The sequence below is a fragment of the Lonchura striata genome, chromosome 1 (genome assembly GCF_046129695.1).
Source record: "Lonchura striata isolate bLonStr1 chromosome 1, bLonStr1.mat, whole genome shotgun sequence".
In the NCBI taxonomy this organism is placed as follows: Eukaryota; Metazoa; Chordata; class Aves; order Passeriformes; family Estrildidae; genus Lonchura; species Lonchura striata.
In genome coordinates, this window is record NC_134603.1 from 135416790 (window position 1) to 135443573 (window position 26784).

The 26784-nt window shown below is 39.5% G+C and overlaps 1 protein-coding gene across 6 annotated transcripts in view; it reads right to left on the minus strand.

Moving 5' to 3' along the window:
• The window catches only part of ADAM22 (ADAM metallopeptidase domain 22), a 131333-nt gene that overhangs the window by 73832 nt on the left and 30717 nt on the right, over positions 1-26784 (minus strand). For all 6 annotated transcript variants that reach the window (XM_021551750.2, XM_077788178.1, XM_021551753.2 and 3 more), the window contains exon 4: positions 33-99. In XM_021551750.2, coding sequence (XP_021407425.1) covers positions 33-99 — 67 coding nt within the window. The remainder of the gene's footprint in view (positions 1-32; positions 100-26784) is intronic.

Here is a 26784-nt window from a genome sequence, read left to right on the forward strand (position 1 = left end):
AAAAAAGAAAAACATAAATAGGAAATTCTTACTTTAACTTCCACTGTCTTCCCACCTTGCTCGATATGCCTCTCAAGATATTCAGAAGACAGCAGGTCACTGCAAGAAGACAAAAAAAATGAACCGTAAGCCTTGTGCATGTGTTGTACTCCTTCTCAGCAAGCACTGATTAAACATTTACATTTGAAAGGGTCAAAACCTGCAGGATACTTTTCCTAAAATGTTTATAAAAATCACTTAAACAAGCATCTCCAATAGAGTTACACAGTGCATGGGATACACTGATTTTTAACAGCAGAAGGTGGGACAAGGAAAACTGAGGGGAGTTTCTTCATGGAAGGTCGAAAACCAGCCACTGACACCGACTGTAATTCAAGAGATTCTTCTATTTGCTGCTAAAAGTGACCTGCACAGAAGTTAGGTGAACTTCAAAAAAAGAACAAATCAGAAGGATGGGAAGCCAGTTGGAATCTGAGGGAAAACAGCAGCTGTGTAGGCAGGTTTCAAAGGACGCAGTGGCACAACAATGCCATCACCTTGTAAGACCAAGACAGTGGGCTCAGGTCCACACCACACATGCTGGCAAAGCCATAGGCCCCAGGAGCTGCAGCCCAGGCAGGCTCACAAGGCAATGCCAGAGGAAAAGGCTCTGGGCAATAGCAATCCCAGCCTCCAAGTACTCAAGGACTTGGAACAAACACCAAGGAGAAAAAACAATCAGACCTGAGGCAAACATATATAAATTAAATGCAGGCTGTATTTACTAAGCCATTCAAATGCTAAACCAGTCAAATTATCTTTCTCATAGTTATTTTCTAGTCAGGCAAACCACAGAATCACAGAATTTGTAAGATGGAAGAGACCACATTATTTACATCATAAATTTCACTAAGCAGGTTCACAGACTACAAAACTTTACTGAGATTAAATCAGGATAAAGTCTTGCTATTGTTCCACCTCAGTGACAATTAAGCTGGAAGAGATGATGCCTTGGTGAAGAAAGCCTGACAAGAGGCAAGCTGGCCAATGGGGCAGGAGGCAGAGAGCACAAACCTGCTCAGCAGAAGAGGCAAAAATTTAGTATTTCTCCTTCAAATAGCAAAACACCTTTGTGATGAGGGAGGGCAGGATCAGCAGAGCAGCCCCAGGGCAGTGGCTGCTCAGCTTTCCAGAGCTTTGCCCTGGCAAAAAAGGCAGCAGGACCATGGACATTTTTGCTCACAGAGACATTGGTGACTGCCCTGAGTGAGCCCCAAGTAAGACAAAGTTGAAAGAACAGATCTTCCAATATCATCCCTAAAAATTGCCAGCTTGATATTTGCATTAATTTCCTAGGCACAAAATCCACAAGCATTCCAATGAAATATGCTGATAATGTTAAATTGGAAAGCACGGAAAATAAAAAAGATTGAAAAAGACTCCCATAGGAAAGACCTGGATGATCTTCAGGATTGGTTATTAGAAATGGGATCAAATTCAATTGTATAAACAGCAAATTTATGCACTTAAGGGCTGGAGGGAATTTCTATTACATTTTTTGGAAGGCCTGGTTTATAAGTAAGAAAGACATTACCATACTTGTTTCTGGCAAAATGATTTGGTAGATCAATAGAATGTCTTCCTGGAAAACACAACTGTCATCCCAGAATACATCAAAGATGTATTTCCAGTCAAACTGAGGTATGATTAATATCACTGCCCAAAGGAGACCTCTTTTCAAACACTGCAGACAGGTACTGGACAGCTTTGCTTACGAAGTTCCATTACCTGGAAACACAGAGGGATTCCTGAAGTCTACCAAAAAATTGAGTTGTGAGGGAATGCGAATGCACCTCAATTTACACACCACAATGCAGGAGCAACTAATTGGGCTACAGAAGATACTGGCAGAATCTCAATGGCAAAAAGACTGTCAATGAGCCAATGGAAACTGGATGCTAAAAAAAATACTTTGTATCAAAGTCTAATGGATAGAGGCAACAAAATGAGGGATGCTACCAAATTTCCGAATGGAAGCATCCATGGGACACTTGTCCATGGAGGTGGGGTTTCGTCTGACTCAGTGAGTTCATAGCTGGTCGCTGCTGAAAGCTGGAAGTCTCAATGCCCCCTGAGGAGCAAGCACTGAACCTACCTCGTGTCAGCACTAACACTCATCACAACACTCTCAGAGCCAGAGCTAACACTCATCAAAATACTCTTGGTGTCAGCACTGGCACTCATCAAGGTACACACGGGAGGGTTCAACAAAACCATGCTTTTGCTGCATTAGGTACTGAAATCCCTTGAAAAGAGGTACAGTCAGCTCCAGAGCTGATGCAAAGGAGGGAATGAGCAGCTCTCAATAAGGGTGAAAGAAAGAATAAGTGACTCCGTTGGCCACTGCAGAACCAGCACGAACCCCTTTAATTCTGGCCAGTCCCAATATCTACATTGATGCCTGGCACACTGCCTGCAGATGACCCATTACTGAGGAGCACCTAATAGAGATGCTATTGATTCCTGATTACAAAACTCTGATTCCTCTTAGAAGCAAATATTAAATATTTAGAATACTCGTGTCCTGAGGGAAGCTCAAAGACTTCTATAAGGTCTTGTATGCATTTTCCAGATTTAGTAATTTAGACAGATGTTCTCTTAAAATGTATTTTGTTTAGCTTGCTGAAGTTAGTGCTATAGTTTCTTGGCATTGACTACACTCTTTCAGCAGAAGTTTATTGTCTCCCTGATTTTTTAAGATTTTCTAAAGCCTTCTGAGTTTACGTTCTTGTAGCAAACTTTCTCACACAACTTTCTGTAAATAACTTATTGTTTTTGCATTCTTTCATAGAGGAATTAAAATTTGATGTACTGGTAGATTGTCCAGTGTCATTGGAGAGGTGGCACTTTCACCCTCCAATCCACTATCACCTTTGGAAAACTATAAATGTTAGAGTCAAAAATAAACGTCTCTCTTTTACCATCACAAGAGCAGAAGCGTGCATCGTGTTTTCTTGTGTCCTATAGTGACATTTTATGCTTCCATAACTTCAATAAATATTCATTTATAGCTTAAGGCTCTACCTTTACTCTTTGTTATTTCAGGGGGACTCAGTTAAACTAATGTCATCCTCTCTATTGGATGGACACAAAGGTTTTCATGCCAAGAAAGATGCAAGAGATTATAAAATGTAAGATAGTAAAGTAAGTATATAGTACAAAGACTGACATCAAACAGAATGGCTTAACTGAGGAAGACCTTAGAGATGTATTTGGAGGGATGACAAGGAGAAACACAGGTTCTTCTCATGTGGGTCTAGCAAAATTATTTCTTTTTAAAAGACACTACTGTTAATGTTTTAATGTTCTGGAAGATCATGTTATATTCTCAAAAATCTTGAAATTGTGTTTGGCATGAGAAATAAAGACATTGATCATTCTCTGCCTTGTACAACACAAGAATTAGAAGGTAGCAAAAGAGGTCCGTAAGCTCAAAACTATGTAAAAAGAGCCTTTTCTGGCACAGCTGCTGATTACAATGTTCAACATAGTGCAGGAAAGCACTATGATAGAGGTTTGTACTGCTTCAAGCTGGGAATGGACAAGTTAGTGGACATAACTGGGAGCTGCCAAATACACAGACACTGTACCCGACTCCAAGTGTTGGAGGCCTGGAAAAGAGCTCTGGAGAAGCCTCAAACATGCTTGTTCAGCTCTCCCACTTTTCCCTCACCACCAGCCCTGGGCCACTGGGCCTGGGCAGTTGGCCAAACATCCTCTGACCTGGCCTGGGCTCTGCCTGCACCTTGGAAGGGTCCTGCTTCTCCTCAGGGTTACCCGGTGTCCTGCATCTTCCAGCTCCAGGACTGCTGAATGGTCAGTCAGCTGCTCTTCTCCCACCCACCACCCCAGTGATGGGTATCCTCAGACTGTTCAAGTTGTATTTACTTTCAAAGTAGCCAAAAGAACAATTTCTAAACTGGTCCATCAGTTTTTTCCTCCTGTTCAGTCCTTACTTTGAGGACAAAAGGGCTGGAAACAGTTGGGGAGCTGCTGGCATTCCCACCCCTCTCAAGGTCTGTCACAAGTGCCGTGATTCCCAAAATGAGCCTGTCTGGAAGGGAAACACCACAAGGTCACCTGCCTGCACAGCTCCTGGGGACTGAGTCCACAGCTTGCAAACAGACCACAGATTTGAAATGTAGAGACATTTCTAAAACCTATCATAAGTAACATGGCAGGATATGTCTGAGAATATTTTATCAGTAGAAAAACCCATAAATTAAGCCATGTCATGCTTTTTTATTATGATTTACAGCACTGAAAATATCATAAAAACCACAACACTCTTGTAGATCAAATAATGCAACCAGTGCTATTAAAAACTAAGCTACAAACTAACATTATACACAATCTAATAAACTCAGGCCAGAAGGTATCACGTCCTAGGTGGAGTCATGTTCTGTCTGCAGCAGTACAGGCACAGAACTGCATCATTTTAATAGAAGGCCTTCCTTTAAAACAAAAATCTAGATTAAAATACTTGTGAAACATGATTAAAGTTATTTAAGCAATACAAGACAACAACCATTAAAATAATATGCATTTCAACATAAATAAATACACACTTTCCTATGGTAGAAATGAAACAGGAATAATTTAGCTTGCCTGCCAATCTATCCTGGAAATTGTCTTTGTCAGTTTAAGTGGTAGTTTTAGTATAAATTATAAAATAAAACTGACACATTAAAAAAATAAAATTAAAAAAAAAGCAGATTGTGAAAAAAAAATCTTGGAAATGCGAGGGATGGAAAAATTACAGAGAAAAAGCACCAACACTATAATTGACAATATTGCAGAATGAGATTTTCAGAAATATTTGCTGAGGCATTGGTACAAAAGTTTTCAAAAGGCATGGAAAAAACTGCATATGTTAACACCTAAAAAGAAAATATTTCACAGGAAAAAAAGCACATGTGATCTGTTGCTTTTACAAGGAAAAACACTGCTATGCTAATAATGGAAATTCTGTTGTCAGAGGTTTGTTATTTCAGTGTACACAAATTAAGTAATGTCATTTTGTTTACAGCAGCAGCATTTTTTAAGCATTATCTAAAGTTCATATGAGCCTATCCCATACAGATTCAATAGCATAAGGGCCAGGAAAAAAAAACAAGCAAGCTCCTCTTTGCTCTTCCAACCTTCCCAGTCACAACAGTACACAAGAGGCACAAGCTGGGTGAATTTTATTATTTTATTTTATTATAATTTTATTCCTTAGCCCCCAGCTAAGGAAATTATCCTGATCCAAGGTGATGCATATACATGCACTTAAATTCTACCTTGAATCCAAAGCTGGGATTGGGAATCCATGAAAACAGATTAGCTTTGGATACAGATGAGTTCCCCAGTAGAAAGGGGCTGCTCTATGAAGGAAATAGGTTAAAAAATGTGGTGGCAAGACAAAAGAGGACAGAACAGGTCAAGTGTTTAAAGAAACAGAAAGAAAAAACAAGAGACTACAAAGCCTAAAGTCAAAACAAGAAAAAAAAAAAACAGTGATTAAGGATGTTTTAAAAAGGAAGATGTTTGCATTTGAATATGAAATTGAGAAAAACCTGGGAAATATCCCTGCAAATTTAATACAAATTTTCAAACTGAGAAGGAAAATGCTTATCACCAGCTTCTGAACAAAAATTAACTCTCCATATTTAAGAGACTGAAGAACCTAACAGTTACAGAACAAAAAGAGCAGAAATTATAGGGTTCTCTTTAGAGTCCATAGGAAGAATTAAAAAGTTAAGAAAGGTAGAAATAAAGGGAGTTCATAAACATAGTGCTATGAAGTATCCTTATCAGCATCAGTGTTAACAATAAAAGAAATTACTGGCTTCATGATAATATAATATCATTGCTGTGTCTCCTTGAACACTGTAGAAATTCTTTATCATTTATTCACCCTCACTTATCTCCACAACTCTTCATTATGTACACCTGAAATTTCAGATTAAATATGATGCCAGAAAAGAACATCTAGTGAGAGATCTGAGGGAAGATGCATTACTGAAAAGGAAGTCAAGGTTTTAGCTGAAATCAGCAGAAAGGTCCAGATGGGTCGATTGCCAGCAGGAAATTATCAACAGACATATGGAGACCTTCAAGAGAAAAGAACAGGCTCAAGGAAATGATGGAGACACTGGTAAGAGATAGGTGCCATATCAACTGCACAATTAATGCTAGCCCCTGGGGCAGAGCCAGCTGTGAGAAGGAAGCCTACTGCAACATCATGCTTGAGAGGGCTGCAGTAAGAGGAGTGGGCACTGTCAGGGTACCAGGCACATGAAGATGAGGAAGCTTCCCATAAAATGAAATATTTTCCCCAACCCAGTGGTGTACATCCTCTAACAACTATTAACAGAAATATTAGCTATGGAAGAAGTGACTATCAGAGGACATTTTTATTACCGCTCATCTTGTACACCAAGAAATATAAGACAGGTTGATTGTCATACAACAAAGAGCAAAAAAGTGGAAAACTGGATGAAGGGGAACAGAATGGATGTTTCTATCTGCCAGTCAGTAAGAGTATAAAGGACAATTTGTATTATCTTGCATTACACTCTTGTTCTGGAATATTTTCAGTATCAGCCATGAGCTAACTAAAACATACAGCAAGATAAACTCAAAAAAACCACTTAGCTGGCAGATTTCTGTATCTCACTACATGGGACACTTTAATTCTCCTTTATCCTCATGCCTACCCAGAAACCTCCTCTCTGCTCATACATGATTTTCTTTTCACTTCAGGGGGGGATTAGCAATCTCCATACTCCATGAACCAATCTGCTTTAATAGCCACAGCTCTGAAACTTTCATTTCCTCCTTCCCATCAAAAGAATTGCTGAATTTCTTTTTATGTGGATGGTTAATTTAATTAATGACTGTATCTGTTAAGTTAGCCAAATGGACTAATCAATCAGAATTAGATAGCTTCTCATAGATACAGCAACAATTCTCAGTGTCTACTCAGAGGAAGGAAAAAACAACTGAGAAAAACAGCCATTTCTTGTATACACAAATTGAATTTTCACTCCTTTTTAAACTCTTACAGTACTTTTATGTCCTTGTTGCAGTTAATATGAAAGGGAGAATGAAGTAAGAAATTTCTTCGTTTTTCTACTCCTACTAACTGTTTAAGGCTTACTTCGAAAAGAAAATAGGGACTTAAGAATGGGTTAAATTCTCAAAGAATTATACCCAACTGCTGAATAATACCCACTGTAAGTCCCTTCCTGAAGCTCAATCTCACATTTCACAAAATTACACAACTTGAATCTCTGATGATGTTTCTTCCAAATACTAACATTTGCCCACCTTTTTTTCCTCTTCAGGACTTCTCACTTAGACCCCTAATGCCATCTGACTTGAAAATGCACTTTGTCCTTTTTCCCTTAATAGCTACTTTGCCTGCAGGAGAGGATGGTGACTGCCCGGCACCCTCGCACAGACAGCAAACTGCAGAGCAGCTCTGCAGCCCTGAGCAGGGCCTCCACCTCTGGCTTTAGAGAAGAAGTCTCACAGTTCTGGCTTACAAACAGCATGTGTTTCATTTCTGAGCTGGCTTCATTTTGTGATGGGAAGAGGTTTAAGCAGGTTGAAGACATTCTTTTCCTTAGTTTTGCCAGATTCCTATTGCACACATGGCTCTCATTACTACCATAAAAAAGGAGAGAGTACACAACAACAGTTGCAAGGAAAACCTATGAAGCAGTGGTTGGAAGGCTGAGGCTGGTATGACCATATCCTGCTGGACATGCCCCGTGCACATGAACTGCACCTGAAGTACCTCCAGTGCCATTCCATGGTGCCATTCTCCATCTGCTGTTACCACACCATCAACTTTTTGGCCTGTCCTTTACTATGGCTGCAATTCAGTTTGAACTCCTCTATCTAAATGACTGTACAGGCAATTTTGTGAGAATGTAATGATTCTGCTTGCATTTTCAAGGGGAAAAAACTTAAAAGCTTGTATTTCATCTCTGCAGCTAGGAAGAGACATACTTACAAACTATTTACTCATATCACCACAAGTTTCTTACCGCTCTGTTTTAAGGAAATCTGAATAAAGCTCCTTACCACACCAAACTAAGAGCAAAACATACCTAAAGTAGCTCCAAGTCATAATTTCATGTTCTGTTTTTTATGGAAAATTAAGTATTAACAATATTTTAATTCTATTTCTTCCATTATTAAAATATAGAAATTGGAAAATAGCATCTGATATGCTTTATAATGAACAGGTTTTTTTTTTTTTAATAAGGCATAATAAAATATTATGTGGTACAAGCACTGCAAAGGGCACAAATTCAACATGGCAGTTAATTCATGCTGCTGGTGATGGAGGAATGGTGATTAGTCTCTTTCAGACAGCAGAGAGATTTAATCTAGTGTACTAACAAGGAATCTGCACACACACATACCACACACACACACACAAAGCCTTCCCAGTATGCATGGGAAGACATTGCTACTCAAGGTACCCTAGTGCTAAACTAGAGACATTAACAAGCAGAAAGAGCAAACAAGCAGTGTTTGCAAGATTCTTGTCAGGCAGAAAGGTGAAACAGGATTTTTCTAGCTCTAAACTTCTGTTTCACAGGCAGAGCTGAGAGCAGTCTGGGCAAGGTTCACTTTGCTACTTATCCAGGAGCTTTCCTGACAGTAATGATGGCAATGCAAATGTCAATAAAACCTCTTTTTTTTTTTTTTTTTTTTGTGCTGATGAATAATTTACACCAGTATTTCTTCAAGCAATTACTTCTTTTTTTCTTATAGAAACGTCAGAGATCCTATTAAAATGAACAGGTATTTTTAGACCATGTTCATACCCTTACTACAAAGCAGTTTCCTCAATGTTCCTCAATGCCTTTCTGCTCATGCTCATGTTACTTAAAAGTCAGGATGAAAACAGTTAATTTTAATATTTGAAAGGATGGTAAATCATTAAGAAAGGCAAGAGGAATGCACACAAGAAGCACAGGCTATAAATTTCCCTGCACAAAGGTGCTAGTGAGGTCTAATCCTGGTTTTTAATATGCCCCTTCATATAGTCAAGTTGTTTTATACTATATGGAAAATGATTTCTCAAGTAAATTCACTTGTGATTTCAACCACATTTCAATCCAACCCTCTGTGTATTATCCATAAATGCTATCTTGAAAGAGAAAAACTGAAAAATTGAATGTGTAAGTAATATACCTGGCCCCAACAGGGCTATTAAAAACAAGCACACACATTTTGTACAGGACACCTGTTATCATTTAGTGAAAGGACTTTATTAAATATTTGTATTTGGTAGCTTACTTCAAGATTTACCCTCACATTCTAGTTACTGTATACATGGTCTTGCCCTGGAGCAAATTTACAAATTATTCCTGCGCTCACAAACATTTCCATTATTCTCTCTCAAAGTATTTGCACAACACAAATGCTGAGTCCTCCACGTACAGCTCCTCAGGAGAGTTAGCACTTCCCTCACTACTAAATGCTGTAAAGTATCTGTTTGGTTTGGGTGCCCAGCCTGAAACTTGACAGCACATATATTGCAAAAATCTTTTTGATCTTAACACATTTCAGATGTGTCCTGCTCTGTGTTGCAGTCTGGACAGCTCTGGAGCTCTGGAAGCTCTTCAGAGCTGATCCCAAGTGTCCTTCTCATGGCACCTGAAGAACAAGGAACTGTCACCACGGAAAAGGATGAAAGCTTCAATGTGGGGGATGTTTGTCCAGAGCCGTGCAGAAAACCCCAGTCAAAGTGACCAGGCATCACCACGTGCTTTGCACATACACGATGTATAGCCCAGTAACAGGCAAACTGGGCTGTGCAGCAAACTGCCTCATTGCCAGCACAGCCTTGCTTCACTCCAAGACTACTTTACACTGACAACAAACAGTGCATAATTGCAGAAATAAAATTTTTAAAATTAAGATGCAGAAAATGGGAATACAAAGGAGCCAAATTATGCTCTGACTCAGCTTCTGCCTTTCATCACCTTCTTCCATACCTACCTCCCTCTCCCTGGTCACATTCCTTTACTCCCCAGCCCTACTTCCTATTATCTGTATGATGCCAAGAAAGACCAGAAAAGGAGTCAGCATCTCTTCAAGAGAGATACAGTTTGGCACTAACATTGAACATACGCATCTTAACATGTGCACCCTTAAAGACAGCAAAGCTTTCCCCTGCTGTGCCATCGTTTCTTTTATAAGCACTTAGGACAATCATCTCCCTAAACACTCATGGTTACCTGCTGCTTGAACTTTGCATTTTGTTCTGAATATTTGAAAGGTTGCATGCCCCAATAATCTTTTATGTAGTAGTCACCAAGAATTATTTATTTTAAACATTGTGGGTTTTATATATGGAGTACTCACATTAAAAAATTATAGAGATGTTAGGAGTTTTTGGTTAATCTAGTGATTGCATCAACTGTTGAAGTACCTGAGATGTTTCAGTGAAAAAAAGACCAGAAATAAAGGTTACCACTACTTTTGTTTGCTCACAAAATATGTTAACTATAGAAAAGGGTATACCTGAAAATAGTTTCAATTTAGAACATTGAAAACATTAAATCTAGGAAATAGATTTGTTTCCAGAAACTATTCTGAAGAAGAAAATATGTTAGAATTTCAAAAAGACAGAAATGCGCTTGAAACTCTAAAATATTGAAAAAGCCTCTTCTTGGTAGAGGGGCTTAAAAAAAATGAGTCATGACATGAAAAACATCTTCAGTGACAGGCAATTTAAAGAGCAAGAAGCTGAAACTACCCCCTATAGCACTATCATGTCTCTATTTTGATAAAAAAGGCCAATTTTAATAGCATGGGTCATTGTATGGGTCAGAAGTCAAAGGTCTCAAACTTCAGTTGAGGGTGAACCAGGATTTTAGCCTGAAACTAAGCAAAAAAATTAAATCCCACAGAGAAACAAGTCTCTTGAAGAAGCAGGCTGCATTACTGGGAAAATATCCCAAAATATCCACACATGACAAATGACACAAAAGCTTGTGAAATAAAATTCATGGCACATCTTAAAAATGAATGAAGAGTGGGAAGACAAGAGTCCCTTAACCACCAAATCCTCAGGAGCCAGATTCTGAGACAACACTAATCACTTAACCCCAGTCCAAGGAATTATCACAGCTCCCTCAAATTTACAATCATCAATCTTCATTTAGGATACACAACTACAAGAATGCAGCTAGCTTCAGAGAAGCAAAAAAATCCATTTCTTAATGCTGTTCCATTGTCTGGCTTGCCAGATGGCCCTGGCATTGCTGATGACCCAGCAGGTTACTTTGCCTCCCTGTGTGTTACCTACCAATAAATCATCCTCTCTAAACTCAAAAGACTCTTGAGTTTGAAGAGAGGATGAGGTGAGAATGGAGTGAATATGATAGAGGTTTACAATATCATGTGAACCATAAAGTAATGCAAAGCTGTTATTCTCCTAATTCCACATTAGTAAAATAGGGAAGTACTTGAAGAAATTAGAAGACCAATTTAAAACAGGTCAAAGAAAGCACTATGTCACACAGGAAGTTGTGAATCTCTGCACCACATTGCCACTGGAGGCTGCACAGGCTGACAGTCAGAAGGTATCTCTGAAAGGACTGCAGTAATGGACAAGGAGTTCACAAACAGGTGCTTTATAAAAGCACACACAGGGATGTGCCCTCTGGCATCTCCAATCAAACAGTCATGGATGTTACAGGGGTGAGGGGAATGGAGCCTGAAAGTTCCCAGCACATGTGCTCTTTCACAGCACTTCCTATTTCCAATGCCAGGACAGATGGACCACTGGAATGATGCAGTTTTATTTCTTTTGTGTTTCATCACTGTCACTGTTTCTTAGGGTGAAATAAACACAGTAATTTGTTATTTTAAATTTACTTTTCCATCCAAAGTCATTTTCTGAAACTGAGAGAAAATACATTTGTGCTTACAGGATGTAAATTATTTTTTGTATTAGCACAAGGTTGCTTTTAAATACAAAAATAAAATTCTAGAGTTTGCATCTGGTTCAGTCACACAGCATCGGTAGAAGTTCTCATTTGACTGATGCTCTGCTGCCACCATCAATTTCTTCTACACACACGTGCATTTGAATATATATATATATGTCCTATATACATACACACACAGAGCTCCTCTATATGCTATATATCCACATCAATTTATATAGGATAGAGTTTACATCCCTAGGAGGCATCTGTCAACAATACACTATGCATGAGACATCCAATCTGTTTATTTGATTTCTCTTGCTCCTTCATCACACCTTTTTCCTATCCCTTTATTCTCATCTTTCACGTCATCTTCTCTTAATCAGGATCAGCCCACAGTCCTGCAGAACTGTCTGTTAGGAGAATTCTAGCTCAAAATTCTAATGATTAGAAAACCACATGTTCTCTTTCCTGACTCAAACACAAACCAAATTGTTTTATCCTGCATACCTACCACTGTATCTAATGTGCTAAACAGACATTTTCAGCATTTGACATGATTTATTCAGTCATGCTCAAAAATAAACCACCTCTAACTTTTCATGCTTCCACCTAAGCCATGGTTTAAGTTTCAGAATACATATGCCAGGATGGAAAAACTGGCAGGGTCAGAACAGATCAAAGTATACTGAATACTTCCTACTGAATTTTAAATCTGAATCACCACCTCCTTACATCTCCAGAATGCTTGCCACAATGAAGCCGGCTTATGATTCCAGCAGAGACTCAAAATTTTCTATTTTGTGATAATGCAAATCCTTACAACTATTTTGTCTTTTCCTGTACTCTCTCATGTTCCAGCTATGGTATGACTATAGACAGAAATATTATACACCCATATATAATGAGAATAGAGTTCTAAGAAATATCTTATTTAAAATTATCTATTAATCTTATCTATTTTTATCACAAAGTATTCTCTTCAGGATGAAAAGGGATCTTCATACTTGAGTGTGCCAGTTCCAATAACTACTTTTCAAAGAAATAACTTCAATTAGAGGTTACTTATGTATTCCTTTTTCTGTTCCAGGACTGTCATATTTTCTGTAGTTCAGCCTGTGCATCTGACTTTTCAGACCTGGGCATTCTTTGCAATCTGGCAACTATCTGGCATCAAACAGTTACATTTTGAAGGTGGCACAGCAAAGCACTACAGTGATGGTGTAAAGTGCATCCTACAGGAGCAGATGAAGTGTGCAATCAATTCCAGCAGATGCAGAAGTGAGAAGGAACATATTCTGCCATTCTGGCATATGTCTTTTTTTCCTTCAAAGGGCTCCAAGTTAATGTCTTTCCAAACAGTTGAATAAAATCAAGATGAAAACTTAAGTCTATTTAGAAAGGGTTAATTTTTACAAAGCAACTGCATAGCCAGCTTGTCCAGTAAAAAAAGAAATCTAAAGGTGCAGAACAGCTGCAGACCCTTTTAAATGCTACATAGCAGTGTGTTATAAAGCCTTGAAAGAACACAGAACTGCCCTGAAGAACACAGAAGAATTTATTCCCCCTCAGATCCCTTGACTCTAATCCTGAATGACCCCTTCCATGCAGCACCTCATCACAAGTCCTCTAGCAGCCTCCTCAGCAGAGAGACAGGGGATAGAGACCTCAGTGTCACTTCTGAAAGCCACCATTCCTCTTTGCAGTCCTGTCCTTTTGCAAATCCAGAAGTGGGATGTGAAACACAGCTGGCTGCTGGGAGCACACCCAGCATCTGCAGAGCCATCCCCTCAGCCAGGACATGGTCACATGCAGATGGCTCCAGCTCTCATCTGCCTCTGCACGTAGAGCTGCCTCTAATTAAAATTTTAATTCAGTGAATGACGAGTCTGAATTTGAGCAAGCATTTTTACAATAAACCTACTTTCAAATCTCCTGTCATCTTTGCTTGGCAATCTCAGAGATGTGCTCACACTGTTCTAACAAAAGAACTGCTCCAGCTCCACACTTGTCCTCATCCTAAGGTAACCCAGTGTCCTGAAGGAACCTCTGCAGCAGAACAAAAATATAGAAGGACCTTCCTAAAAAGACAAGGAAGCCATCCTCCCCTTGCTTCTCTTGGCTGAGCCATGGGGGACAGGGAAACCAGCTGGGAGGTTGGTCCCTCTGGGATGCCCCACTCCACAATCAGCAGAGAGACAGAAGTTGTTCACAAAGGCAAGACATTACCCTCCCACCAGCCGCCTGCCCTGACCACCCTCTGCAGGAGCTTATGCTCTCCCTGCTGGCTACAAATATCCTGGGAGATTCCCTTCCTAATTTAGGCTCCTCTGAAAACCAGGCAGGGGAATATGCTGGGAATGCAATCCAGCACCTCAGTGGAGAGATCAAGAGCCTCTAACAGTGCTCATCAGTTCTTAGGGAACATCATGTGTGGTTTTGACAACAATAATTTAGATAAAGGGCACCACAGGTTATACCTACAGCTCACACTGACAAGCACATATTCAAAACTGTACTCTTCTTTTCAGCACAAAAATGTACAAGGATATCCTTATTATCATCTTTACTACATATTTATAGAATCTTGCTCAGTACTTTAAATTATTTATGTTTCTAAAAATAATTCTCCTAACATGTCATGTGTTGCTTATAATAAAAGCTGGATTTAAGACTCAAGTTCTAGAGTGCAATGAATTTGATAAGCAATCATCAGGGACACTAATGTGGCTTACAGAACAAGAAAAACCTTCCAAAAGCCCCACATAATACTGTAAAATTTAATTCTGAGCCAAAATATAAATTAGAGCTAACCAACCTCCACAAATTCTAATGGTTTTTAAGTTAGAAAACATACAGGGTTATACATGTTTTTATACATCCAGACTTCTTTTTTCCCCATAAAAAAAACCAGAGCCAGATATATTTACAATTCTACTACCAATTAATCATTTCTGTATGCTTTTTCATGGAAGTATTTTCAGTACATCTGGTAACACTGCTAGTACAACTGAAATCTGAGCACTCATTTTAATATTTGGAGATGAGCATTAAACTGCAATTCACAAAAATAAATATAGTTGTTTCTTAAATGACAAAGACTTACGCATGGATGAATATTTTCTTCCAAGCTTCTTGACTCTGCACATAGCTATCAGTGTTTGGGGAGGGGTTATGTAATCTCAAACACTGATTGCCATAATCAGAAACATACAAAAAAGAGAATTCAGAAGTAAAGTGACTAAGTTTAGGCAATGCTTTTACAGGAATAAATGCATTTACCCTTTATATTTGTTTTCCTTATGAACCAGCACTGTGTGAAGGTGGAATCAACTATGCTGTACAACAGGTAGAGAACTAGAGTGTAAGGACAGATAGCAAGATGTCTGAGACACCTCAGATGCTCTGAAAACATATCTTTCAGAAAGTGCTGGCCAGGAATTTCCAACAAATGGTTTTACACAAAAAAAGTTCCTCCAACTTTTCCAGTGTGAATCCGATATGTAACATTAAACGTTAAAATAATTTTTCCCCCCAGAAAGTACCTCCATATAGCCAAAGAACCAACTCTGTACACTCACATTCAAAGCCCTGATTTGCTTGATTTGGATCAAGGAGTATAACTGGAGTATCTCTAAAAAGATGTGTAACCTAGTAATTGCTTTTCAGACTACACTTGGATTATAATCAATTCCATCATTTCTACTCTGTGCCATGCAAGTGATTCATTGGACCACAGGAAGCAAAAACAAGACTAACTGGAAAATGTTGGCATGTCTGAGATACAACAGGCTTTGCTTTAAGTCTCCTGGACTTACTGTCAGTTCTCTTCCCTTTTCATTCCCAAATTGACATTTTCTCTCAAGAACTTACATGAGATATTTTGAGCTGCTAAGCATTTGTTATATCCATTAACAAAGCACTTTTGAAAACAGCACTTTTGAAAATCAGTTCATTATCCAAAACAACATTGTGCATTTCAGGTTGATATTTTTGGCCAAGAATATTTAAGTGTTGAAACACTCAGAAGGAGAATATAATGTGTAGAGGAACCCTAAAGATACACCCAAGTTTAAAGGAAAGTTATTTTGTGGAAAAACATGGTTACACCAGTGGCAGATGGGTGATGCACTGCAGAACAGGCAGATTCCAGCTCTTCCAACATCTGTATCATCACCTTACTGAGTTCAGACTTCACACAACAGTTTGTATTTTGGTTAGAGTGCAGAGCAAAGACCTGCTACACCTTCTGCATTACAAGAAGTGCCTGCCATCACTGAAATCTACTGATATTACACTTTCTTATGTAATTATTTTAAGAGAGACAAATCATAACAGAGCAGAACCCTTTTCTAAATACAACAGGCTTTCTCTTAATTGAGTTTCACAGTCTCTAGGGTATAGACAAATTTCTCACTGAAAATTCCACCATTTCCACAGCTTATTTTATTTTGGTGCAATAAACCCTTCAGTTTTTTATTGTAAAAGACATGAAAAATAACACAGAATCCATCCAAATATATATGGGTTTGTTTTTTGTATTGAACTTGAGTTTAAAATCTCCTCAAATAAAACTCAATTTAACACCAGAAACACATGCAAACTCCTGAAATGCAATGATATATTAACTAATAAGTCTTCAGCCATATATACAAATAGCATGAAATTAACATTATTTAAACAAATTAAAAGTAAAGTAGATGTGTTCTCCCTTAACTCAAACATCCATTTCACTTTTTAACAGTTTGCAGACTAAAATGCTCTCTGAAGTTCAATAACGCATTTGCAGAACTAATATATAATATCAGCAGGAAGCACACACTAAGGACAAAGTGAAGAGAGAAAACATTTTCATCTTAGAAAGAGGTAACTGAGAAGCAGGAGATGAAGCAATGCTATTCAAGGTATTGTAAGCTGTTTGAGAAATTTTCTGAATACACAGGATGATGATATTGTTCTGAGACATGAAGTTCATATTCCATTCCATTTAATTTGAGCATGCACAAGGTGAAGCTGCCCAATTCCCACTTAAATGAGAGGGAATCAAGGGCACTCAGGCCTGAAAGACCTAGGCCCTCTGAGATGAGGCAACACTCATGCCATCTCAACTTCAGAACACAGTGATTGGCTCTATGCCAAGCATGCTTGGGTATGCCTGCCTGAACCCATGTATGTGCTTTAGCTTGATTCACAGAAAATGAAATAGAAGGTGACACTTATTCAGAAAATGTAGAATTAGACTTGCTCCTCAAAAGCACTGGTGTGCAGCAGAGCACAGGAGTTGCTCCTTCCAGCAAGGCAGAACCCCAGCATCATACTCAACAGAAATGACAGTGAAATAATGATAATTTATACTGTACTATAGCTATTCTCTATATTTATTCATGCTTATAGATTCATTATTATATTATTATTACTTCTGTTGTACTATAATAAAGTAGTATTATTTATACTAACACACCATCACCTCAGAAAGGTGACGAGATGTGTAGAACTGCAAATAAACTAAAATGCAAAAGACAGGAGCAGAGAACAAATCCCATCAGTGTCCCAGGGGTGACCCCGTTCCTGAAGCCTAAGGAAGCCCCCTAAGCTATCTGACTAGCATTCTCTGTCCCCACTATCTAAACACAGCTCAAGTTAAAGGCCTTTCCCCACAGTACACTGATATAGTTCTGTGCAGTATCATAATTTTGTATCCAAAATCCTTTCATTTTATTTTCCAGTGTATCTTAAAACACAGAAAATAACATACAGTAAAAGTTCAGAAAGCTATACTTTGTTATCATCTTTGCTATGCCCTAAATGGACCATAAAATGGCACACAAGCTTTACACTTTTATCAGTTTAATCAGGAGTTTCCGTTCTCTAGTGGTAATTCAACATACAAATAGCAGACTTCTTTGTCTAATGAGAAAGAGCATATGAACATTTTTTCCAAATCAGTTTTCCCCCCCCAAGCAATTTCTTTTTCAGTCTTCAAAGATACTTAAATAAGAGAAAAACATCAAAATAGAATCTTATTCATCTTTTCTAAATGAGCAACTTGTTGTAATGAATTGGAAAACAATTAAAAATAAGCAATTATTCTTTGCTACTTGGCCACTTGAGCCCCAGTAATTTATTCAGGATGCAAATGCATATTTTAGCAGTACCATTTATACGGGTTTATAAAAGGACATGGAAAAAAATTGTGAGTTACTATCCCAGACTTGCACAATATCATTTCCAAAAGCACAATAACACCCTTGTCTTACACTCAATTTTTTCGGAGCTGTACAGCGTAGAACCCTAGACTACAATCAAAGAGACGGCAATGACTGGGTAACAACAACATAGTAATCAGCAAATGAAACACAGAATGCAGTACTTCTTCCAGAGAGAAAAAAAAAGAAAGCTTGCAGAAATAGAAAACAACCAAAATAATAATAAGCACAATAATAAACTAGTTTGTTAAGTCAAAGTTGGTGAAAGTGTTAAAATATTGTATATTTTTTTGATGTAAGTCAAGACTTGAAAAGCTTTTGAAAGATTTTTTAAAGAATGTTTTTGTTTGCCTTTCCTCCTACTGTTGCTGTTTCTCACCCATCAAGAAAAAAAATAAACTATTGCCCAAAAAAAGCCCAAGTTCCATTATTGTTGTTGGTTTTGTTGAAAAAACTGATAAATTGCATGGTATATGGGCAAACGTGCACATTGTTTTTCTAATAGAAAATATTCTCTTTACAGCAATTATTTATTAAAGTTTTGATAAGAAAACAGGTTATCAGTGGCAAGCCTACTGTAGAATTTCACAACATAGTTCTCACAACTCCAGAACCTAATTGGACAGATTTTCAAATGAAATTGCTGAGACTTTGAAACATTTGTCTTACAGGTGGAACATTTCTACCATGACAAGTTCAGAGCTGGCCAGAACTGGGAGGCAGATTTGTACCTCTCAGATCTTCAAGGACCAGAAGGCTTCCCATCTAACAAAAATAAAGACATTAAGAGTAGTTTTTAAATTATTAAAATATTACAAATAACATACAATCTGGAAACACAGTTCACCTGAACAATTTTTAGTGCTCCACGTGAAGTCAGGCAACCTGGAAAAGCCAAAGTGGAGTGTCAATTCTTTATACAGGCCACAGGACGGAGACCACAAGATTGTTGTGTGTCACTTCACCTGTAGCAACAAGCTTGAAGAGAGAGGAAACCACAGTGCAAGTCTCTGAAAGAATCCAACATGAGACAAAAAGGGGCAGGAAAAGGGGGAGAAAAAGCAGAAGTTCTGGGAACAGCTGCAGACCAGCTGGGCATTCTAAAATACAGCCAAAGCTGGATGGGGAGCACTCACCAGCTCCTGTGTCCTAGGCCTTCAGTGTGAGGAAAGACAAGGAAGGTCTCTGTGGGACTGTGAAAGGCAAAACCCACCTATGCCAACTGTTTGAAGCTCCTAGTTGTATATCTGGGTAAATACTCAAAGGAATTTATACTTGCAAAGCTACAAAAACACTACAACATATTTTGCAAGACAGAGTCAAATTGATCCCTTCTTTCCAAGCTGTAAAAAAATGCTTTGTACATAATTGACACATGGATTTTTAACTAGAGCCCTCATTCCTTACTGTTACTACATAAATGAAAGAATATGTTCTCCAATGTTCCACTGAGATTCATCCTGAAACACTTACAAGTTCTCCCCTTGACACTAAACCATGAGCAATAGCCTGAAATTCCACATGTACTACACCCACCACTTTATGCTGGTGGGTGTAGTACATGTAATTTTTCTAAATTAAACAGATATCACAAATTGTCACCCCTGTCAATGACACAAAAGGAAATTACAAATATTCTTTAAAGAATTTGCTGTGCTGGCATAAGGTTGATGATTATTTTTATCTTTTACATCAATTACTGGACTATAACTAACATACTGGTACTACTTTTATTTCTTTAATAATAATCCCTTCATGTCTTATAAACAGATATTTATTAGTAAGTCTTCTCTACTGAATGCAATCAATAGTAAAATCTTATATATACAGATTCTTAAAAATTAAGGAAAGAGATAAAAAAAATAATTCTTGCAGTGAAAGAGTTCCAAATCACTAACCATTTCACCCAAAATATCTCACAAAGCATTAAAATAATGTATTTGAAAACCAGCACAGAACTGTAATTTTTCAGACAACCAGAGTACAAATTATTTCCAAATGTACTTGGGGAAAAAAAAAGAAGTGCTATCTTTCTACCCACATGAATATTTATTACTGTCTACAAGATAATATAAAAGCATTTGGCAAAAGTGAAAGGGAATAAAATTACATTATTGATAATGGATCCCTAAATACTCTACTTCTCCCTCTTTTCCCTTTAAGATCATTAGAGTTCACTTTTTAGGAAAAAAAGGAAAACAAGGATTACTGGAAACTGACATTATCCCTTTCCTTCCGTTAGAGGTCTCATTAGCAAAACTAGATCTGGATGACATGAAAAATGCAGCAGACCCAAATCCCCTGGGATCGCTCTTAATTTCACAGTCCGGCTCCATCTCCAACTTCACTGCTTGAGCCCCTGCTGGGCAGAGCAGAGCAGCTGCACGTCTCCAGCCCAGCCCAGCAACCCTTGGAGGCTGCAGGCAGGAGGGAGCAGAAGCAGCAGTGCAGTCCCTCCCTGCAGGCAGGAGGGAGCAGAAGCAGCAGTGCAGTCCCTGCCTGCAGGCAGGAGGGAGCAGAAGCAGCAGTGCAGTCCCTCCCTGCAGGCAGGAGGGAGCAGAAGCAGCAGTGCAGTCCCTGCCTGCAGGCAGGAGGGCCCAGAAGCAGCAGTGCAGTCCCTGCCTGCAGGCAGGAGGGAGCAGAAGCAGCAGTGCAGTCCCTCCCTGCAGGCAGGAGGGAGCAGAAGCAGCAGTGCAGTCCCTCCCTGCTGACAGGAGGGCGCAGAAGCAGCAGTGCAGTCCCTCCCTGCAGGCAGGAGGGAGCAGAAGCAGCAGTGCAGTCCCTCCCTGCAGGCAGGAGGGAGCAGAAGCAGCAGTGCAGTCCCTGCCTGCAGGCAGGAGGGAGCAGAAGCAGCAGTGCAGTCCCTCCCTGCTGACAGGAGGGAGCAGAAGCAGCAGTGCAGTCCCTCCCTGCAGGCAGGAGGGAGCAGAAGCAGCAGTGCAGTCCCTGCCTGCAGGCAGGAGGGCCCAGAAGCAGCAGTGCAGTCCCTGCCTGCAGGCAGGAGGGAGCAGAAGCAGCAGTGCAGTCCCTGCCTGCTGACAGGAGGGAGCAGAAGCAGCAGTGCAGTCCTTCCCTGCAGGCAGGAGGGAGCAGAAGCAGCAGTGCAGTCCCTGCCTGCAGGCAGGAGGGAGCAGAAGCAGCAGTGCAGTCCCTGCCTGCAGGCAGGGCTCACGCAGGCTCCCGCTGAGCTCCTGACCGCAGAGGTCACAAATCTCTGAGCTGCCAGGATAATTAATCTGCCCGGCGGCTCAGGCCCTGCAACCCCTTTTTTCTCAGAGCCATCAGGGCCAGATAAATTGGTCTGGTGGTGACAATGTTCCCAGCCACCACTTTCCCTTGATCCTTCTCCATGGATGCTTGCCAGCTAAAGAAACCACTGTGTGACCACTGGAAAGTGTGACCACTGCAAAAGCCGTGTGGATGTAACCACCCTGCTGGCCACCTTTCCTAGGCTTCCCTTTTCCACAGGCAGCCATTTAGTGCTTCAGGTTCATGGATATATGAGCTGTGCTGCTTTGGCTGCCTGTGCATGGGATAGCCAAGGAGCACATGCACCACAGATCCGATGTTGCTTGCAAAAAGAAGAGCAACTGCAGTTGCACAGCTCAGCTGAACCATCCATGCTATTCCCAGAGGAAAAGGCTTTTTGCTGCACTACCCATGACATACAAGGGTGCCAAGGTACTTTCACAGTCAGACTGGGCTGTGCTATGCCAAAATATAAAGCCCACAAAGTGGCGTACCTCTCTCAGCAGAGGTTTTATTCAGTTGTTTTGACTGGGAAGGCACTTTGCAAATGAAAAATCTCAGTTCAAAGACAGGAGATTTGCTCTAAGAAAGGAATTTTGCAAAAGGAGTCTGGAAATTGAAGAGACAAGCATGCTCTGTTCCTCCCAGAGACCCTTATGGAAGCAGTCTGGGTAGGATTTTCTGGGTTTTTTTAAGCTAACTCATGTGGTTTTTTCCAGTACTATAAGTCTCTATTGTTAACTTATGCATTATTTAAAAGATACTGAGTTTAAAAATAGCTCTAACCCACCAAGGGAAAATGGAAAAAGCAGTGAGCTGAAAGCCACTGTGTTTCTCTCGCTGATTGTTTCAGCATGCAAGACATCACAGTTTTCTCCCATTTTAATTTCAGTTTAGTAGCTGTTTTTGACATATGCCCACCCATTTTTACCATCTAAGTATCAGATAATAGCTCATTCCTGAGGGTGCATATTACAAGTCTCTGTACACCACTCAGACAGCAAATTAGTACCACACTAGGTCCTAGGAATATATAGAGAGATATACAGATAGATAGATAGATAGATAGATAGATAGATAGATAGATAGATAATTTCAGTTAAAGCCTTCATGTTTGGAAGCTCTGCATTCAACTCCCATGTTATGAATCCACCTAGTAGGTGAGCAGCTTATACTCTTTAACATATTAAAACCCACAACACCCTCTCAAGTTACAGATTGTCTACTCCTCTGCTGCACAACATGGACCGAGTCGCATGAAGTGATTTCCCAAGACTGTGGCTGAAGCAATGGCAGATCTGGGGACCGCCCATCCCAGGGGTGTTTTGGCTACTGGATCACCCTTGCTCTGCTGCAACTGCAAACCATCACTAGACATGCAGGATGGGGGGGCTCCCAAGGCAGCTCAAACACAGGAGCTCTTGCACACATTAACTGTACACTATGCAAACAGCTGCCTGAGGAAGGCATCAATCCTTCCTCAGAGACCTGAGACAAAAAACGTAAGTGGGACCAGAATAGGAACATTCTGGGGCATCAGGAAGGCATTAGAAGTATCTGAGACTGACTTAAAATCAACAATGATCCTGACTCTCTATTTCATTTGTAAATCAAAATCCAGAATAATACAGGTCTGGAAGTACTTAATGATCTTCTGTTTATAAAAGTAGCAGCACTGAGCTCCACAACAAGAAAAGAGCAATCTTCATATGTAATGTCAGAACTAGAAGACTGTTCCACACTGCAAGAGAAACATACATATGTTGATTTTAGTCCAAAACATTTGTCTGGAGTTTAGCTGCATACTGAGCTTATATGCTACATTAAATGGTATTTGTGAATGTTTACTCCCAAAGAAAGGAGAAAAAGGAGAAAAGGAGAGAGGGGGGAAGAAGGCAGGATGGGCTACTTTGTTTAACATAGCAGGTTGTTCACATACTTCAAATTTCGTCATGTGATAGGTATTCCTTCCTTTATGTATACGTAATAGTTGGAAACCTGTATGGGCAAAAATCTGCATGACAAAGGTACAAGAAAACAAAAAAAGCCCATGGATAACAAAAGTTCTAACAGTTCAAGCCATCAAAATAATCCCAAATGAACCCAAGTTCCTGACACATATCTTGGGACAATTCCAGAGAGGTGGTGAGGATTAAAGCACTGGGGCTGCTGCTAAGAAAATTACTTGGTACTCACTGAGCAGAGTCTTAGAGAGTCCTTTCCTTACACAAGTTTTCAAGCTTGGAGACTGTTGCCTTGAAGTAATAGGTGATTTATTTTATAAGTCACCCCTTGTTATAGAGGCAACCCCCCAAATTGTGAGGGATAGCAGAAGTACTGAGCATACAGTGAAAACACCATGAGGCTTCTAAACATAACAGTAGCTAAGGACAAACCAGAACAGAAAAAACAATGTTTGTGTATAAATATGCCTGTATTGTCACCTTGAAATCTCCCTATTTTGAACCCAGAAATATGCTCTGCAGTATTTTGGCAGAATTGGTACAAGACTAAGATCCATACAGAGCACAGTAGCCCCATAGTTCAGCAGATACGACATAGTACCTGAAAATTTAAAAATTAAGAGAATCACATTAAAACTTAAAGCAAACATTGAGGGCAATACAAAAAACTCCTTTGATTACTTAGATCCTTATGTCTCCAGCATGGAGACAGTTCATTCTTTCTAAGTACAAACACAATTTGAAATTAATGTGGAATAAAATTAAGGGACACAAATGTCCTGGACCTGATGTCCTTAGCAAAAATAACAATATGTGAGAAGAGAATCCAGCACGCAAGCTAAGGAGACAGTCAGGCAGAATCCCAAGGGAAAGAGGAGGAGAGAGGGATTGCTGAAAAAAGTCACTTGTGGGACTGCAAGAGCAATGTCATGCTGCTCTTGATGTCAAGCCAAGTAACTGCAGCACTCACACTGGAAGGGTACAAAGGGACACTTGATAAAGGGTATACTTTCCTGCATCAAGTATTCTCATGACACTTGGAAAGTGTCTAACTCCACAGACCCTTCACATTCAGTATCATGGAGTAGAAGAAAAATTTATCACAAAGAATGCACCAGTGACACACTGAAAAATAATGCATTTCCAGGTGTACAGCTCAAAGTGTCACAAAGTGTTGACTGTTGACAAGCAGAAAACAGTGCCTGGGTTAACAAAAAACAGCCAGACTCAGTGTGATACCAAGAGAGTATGTATGTATGTATACATTGTCTCTCTCTAAAAAAAATTAAATCATACCAAATGACTAATTCAGTCAATGGGAGCAACACAGACATAGAAGGGATGCAATGGAAAATGCAATAGCGGAGATAAGTTAATGCTTGCACCAAGTTACAGCAAGGACAGAAAAAGCAATCAGCCATTTTCTAAACTTTTTGAGATCTAGCAATACCAGAGTGAGAAGGCAGATGACAGTATCAATAAGGCAGCACCAGCTGCCTCCTCTGCAGCACAAGTGCACTGATGCTGAAAGAGATCAAAAACTGTGATATTTTGGCACATGATGACATTTTCAAAAGTTGTTAAGCCTCTCCTAGTTTCTTATCAGACATTTAGCTTGAGATTTTGGGGGTGTTGGTATTATTTTAATGCTGTTTTTTCGTATCTGTATTTTGTGTTTAGCATCTTTTTTATTTTAAAAAAATATTGTAAAAAACTTTTATAAAATGCATTGCAGTTAAAACCTCCAATAACCCCAAAGACATAAGTTTGTTCTAAGGTAGAAAACTACCTTTATAGAAAGGGGACTAGACAGGACTACTCAATCTTGAACTTCATGCACACAACTAAAGCCAGCTGTGGAATTATATTAACATAATCTCATTACTCATTTATTATACAAACTGGGAATATGACCATTTATTTGCAAGTTACTAAACAGTTATTTCACAGTTTGAATAAAAACAATTATTTCAAGTCATAGCTGTTGTATCAGTAAGGAAAAGCAAAGCAATAAAAATATAAATATAAACATTAACAGTTTATCTGTTCACACCCTCCAATGTAATGCAACTTTTGTTAGTCACTAAAGCAGAAAATTCTTGTTGTTCTTCAGACTGATGCTAACATCAGCTTAATCATTAAACAGCTTCCAAAGATTCCTGAAGCATTTCTCCATCTCAGTTCAGCACCTACCCACTGTCAATTCTCACACAGTAACAGCCACCTAAGGAAACAAGACAGCTAGCAGACCTGTTTTTAAAATCCCTACTTGGGCTGATTTGCTGAAAAAACCCTCAAATTGGGTTTCTCACATCCCAGGTAGAAATTCTAAAGACTGGGTAGTTGAACAGCTTTTGTTTTCTATACATGCTCAACAGCCATGGAGCCCAAAAGGCAAATTCCACAGCCAACAACTCTGGTCCCCCAGTCAGGATGGCAAAGTCGGTCCAAGTTCCACATCAGACACTGGGAATTCTCTTTCCCATTGATGAAGAAACTTGTAGAAACACAGAAACATTTCCTATTCCAGCTTCAGTTTACTGACAGCTGTGTCTCCAGTTTACAAGCAAGCAGGCAATCCCACTATACTCATTTAAAACAGCATAAAAATACCATCAGAATCTGCTGCACAATACCTAACACAGCTTCAGCCTTTTAACTTCTCCAGGGGGTTTCTCTGTATATTGATTATTCCTAGCTCTGGCTTAGTCTTTCACTGGCAATTTAAATTCCTTTATCTTATGGCTCCTTTGTAATGAACTGGAAGATTTTGGTTGCCATATGGTCTAAGTGGAGGGGAAAGGATTCTTGATTTCTAAAATGCTCCTCTGCCAGCCTCACTGCTGACAGTGGTGAGGTGCCTCCCACAGATTGGTCTTCTGCCCCTTCCTTAAGTAACAACAATAAGCCAGAGCAGAGGCTGTCAGCTACATTCAGAAACCCCAGGGAAAACTTGACTGCACAGTTACAATGCAATAACAATAAAAATACAGCTTAAAAACCATACAGGCATTTATGGTGTCCCAGTAAGCATATCCACAGCTGGTGTTTAAGACCACTGTGCTCTGGTTAGAAGGTTAATTGTCCACACAGACTTACAAAATCATAAATGCTTTGGTAAGGTGGCAGTGGATTTCAGGGCCTGGGATCTCAAAGGTGCTCAAACATTGGCCTCTTATACCCACAGTATTTAGCTCCTTCTCTATGGCTTTCCAAAGAGAGTTGTTAATAATTCCTGTATTTCTGTACTTTGAAAGCAGGGAGATGCACATTCCTGGAATATGCAATGCATCAAAAGATGATTTAGGTCTAAAGTAAATTTTTTTATTAGGATGTTTGCTTGCAGCTCCTGCTGAAGTCAACCAGAACTACTAATGTTCA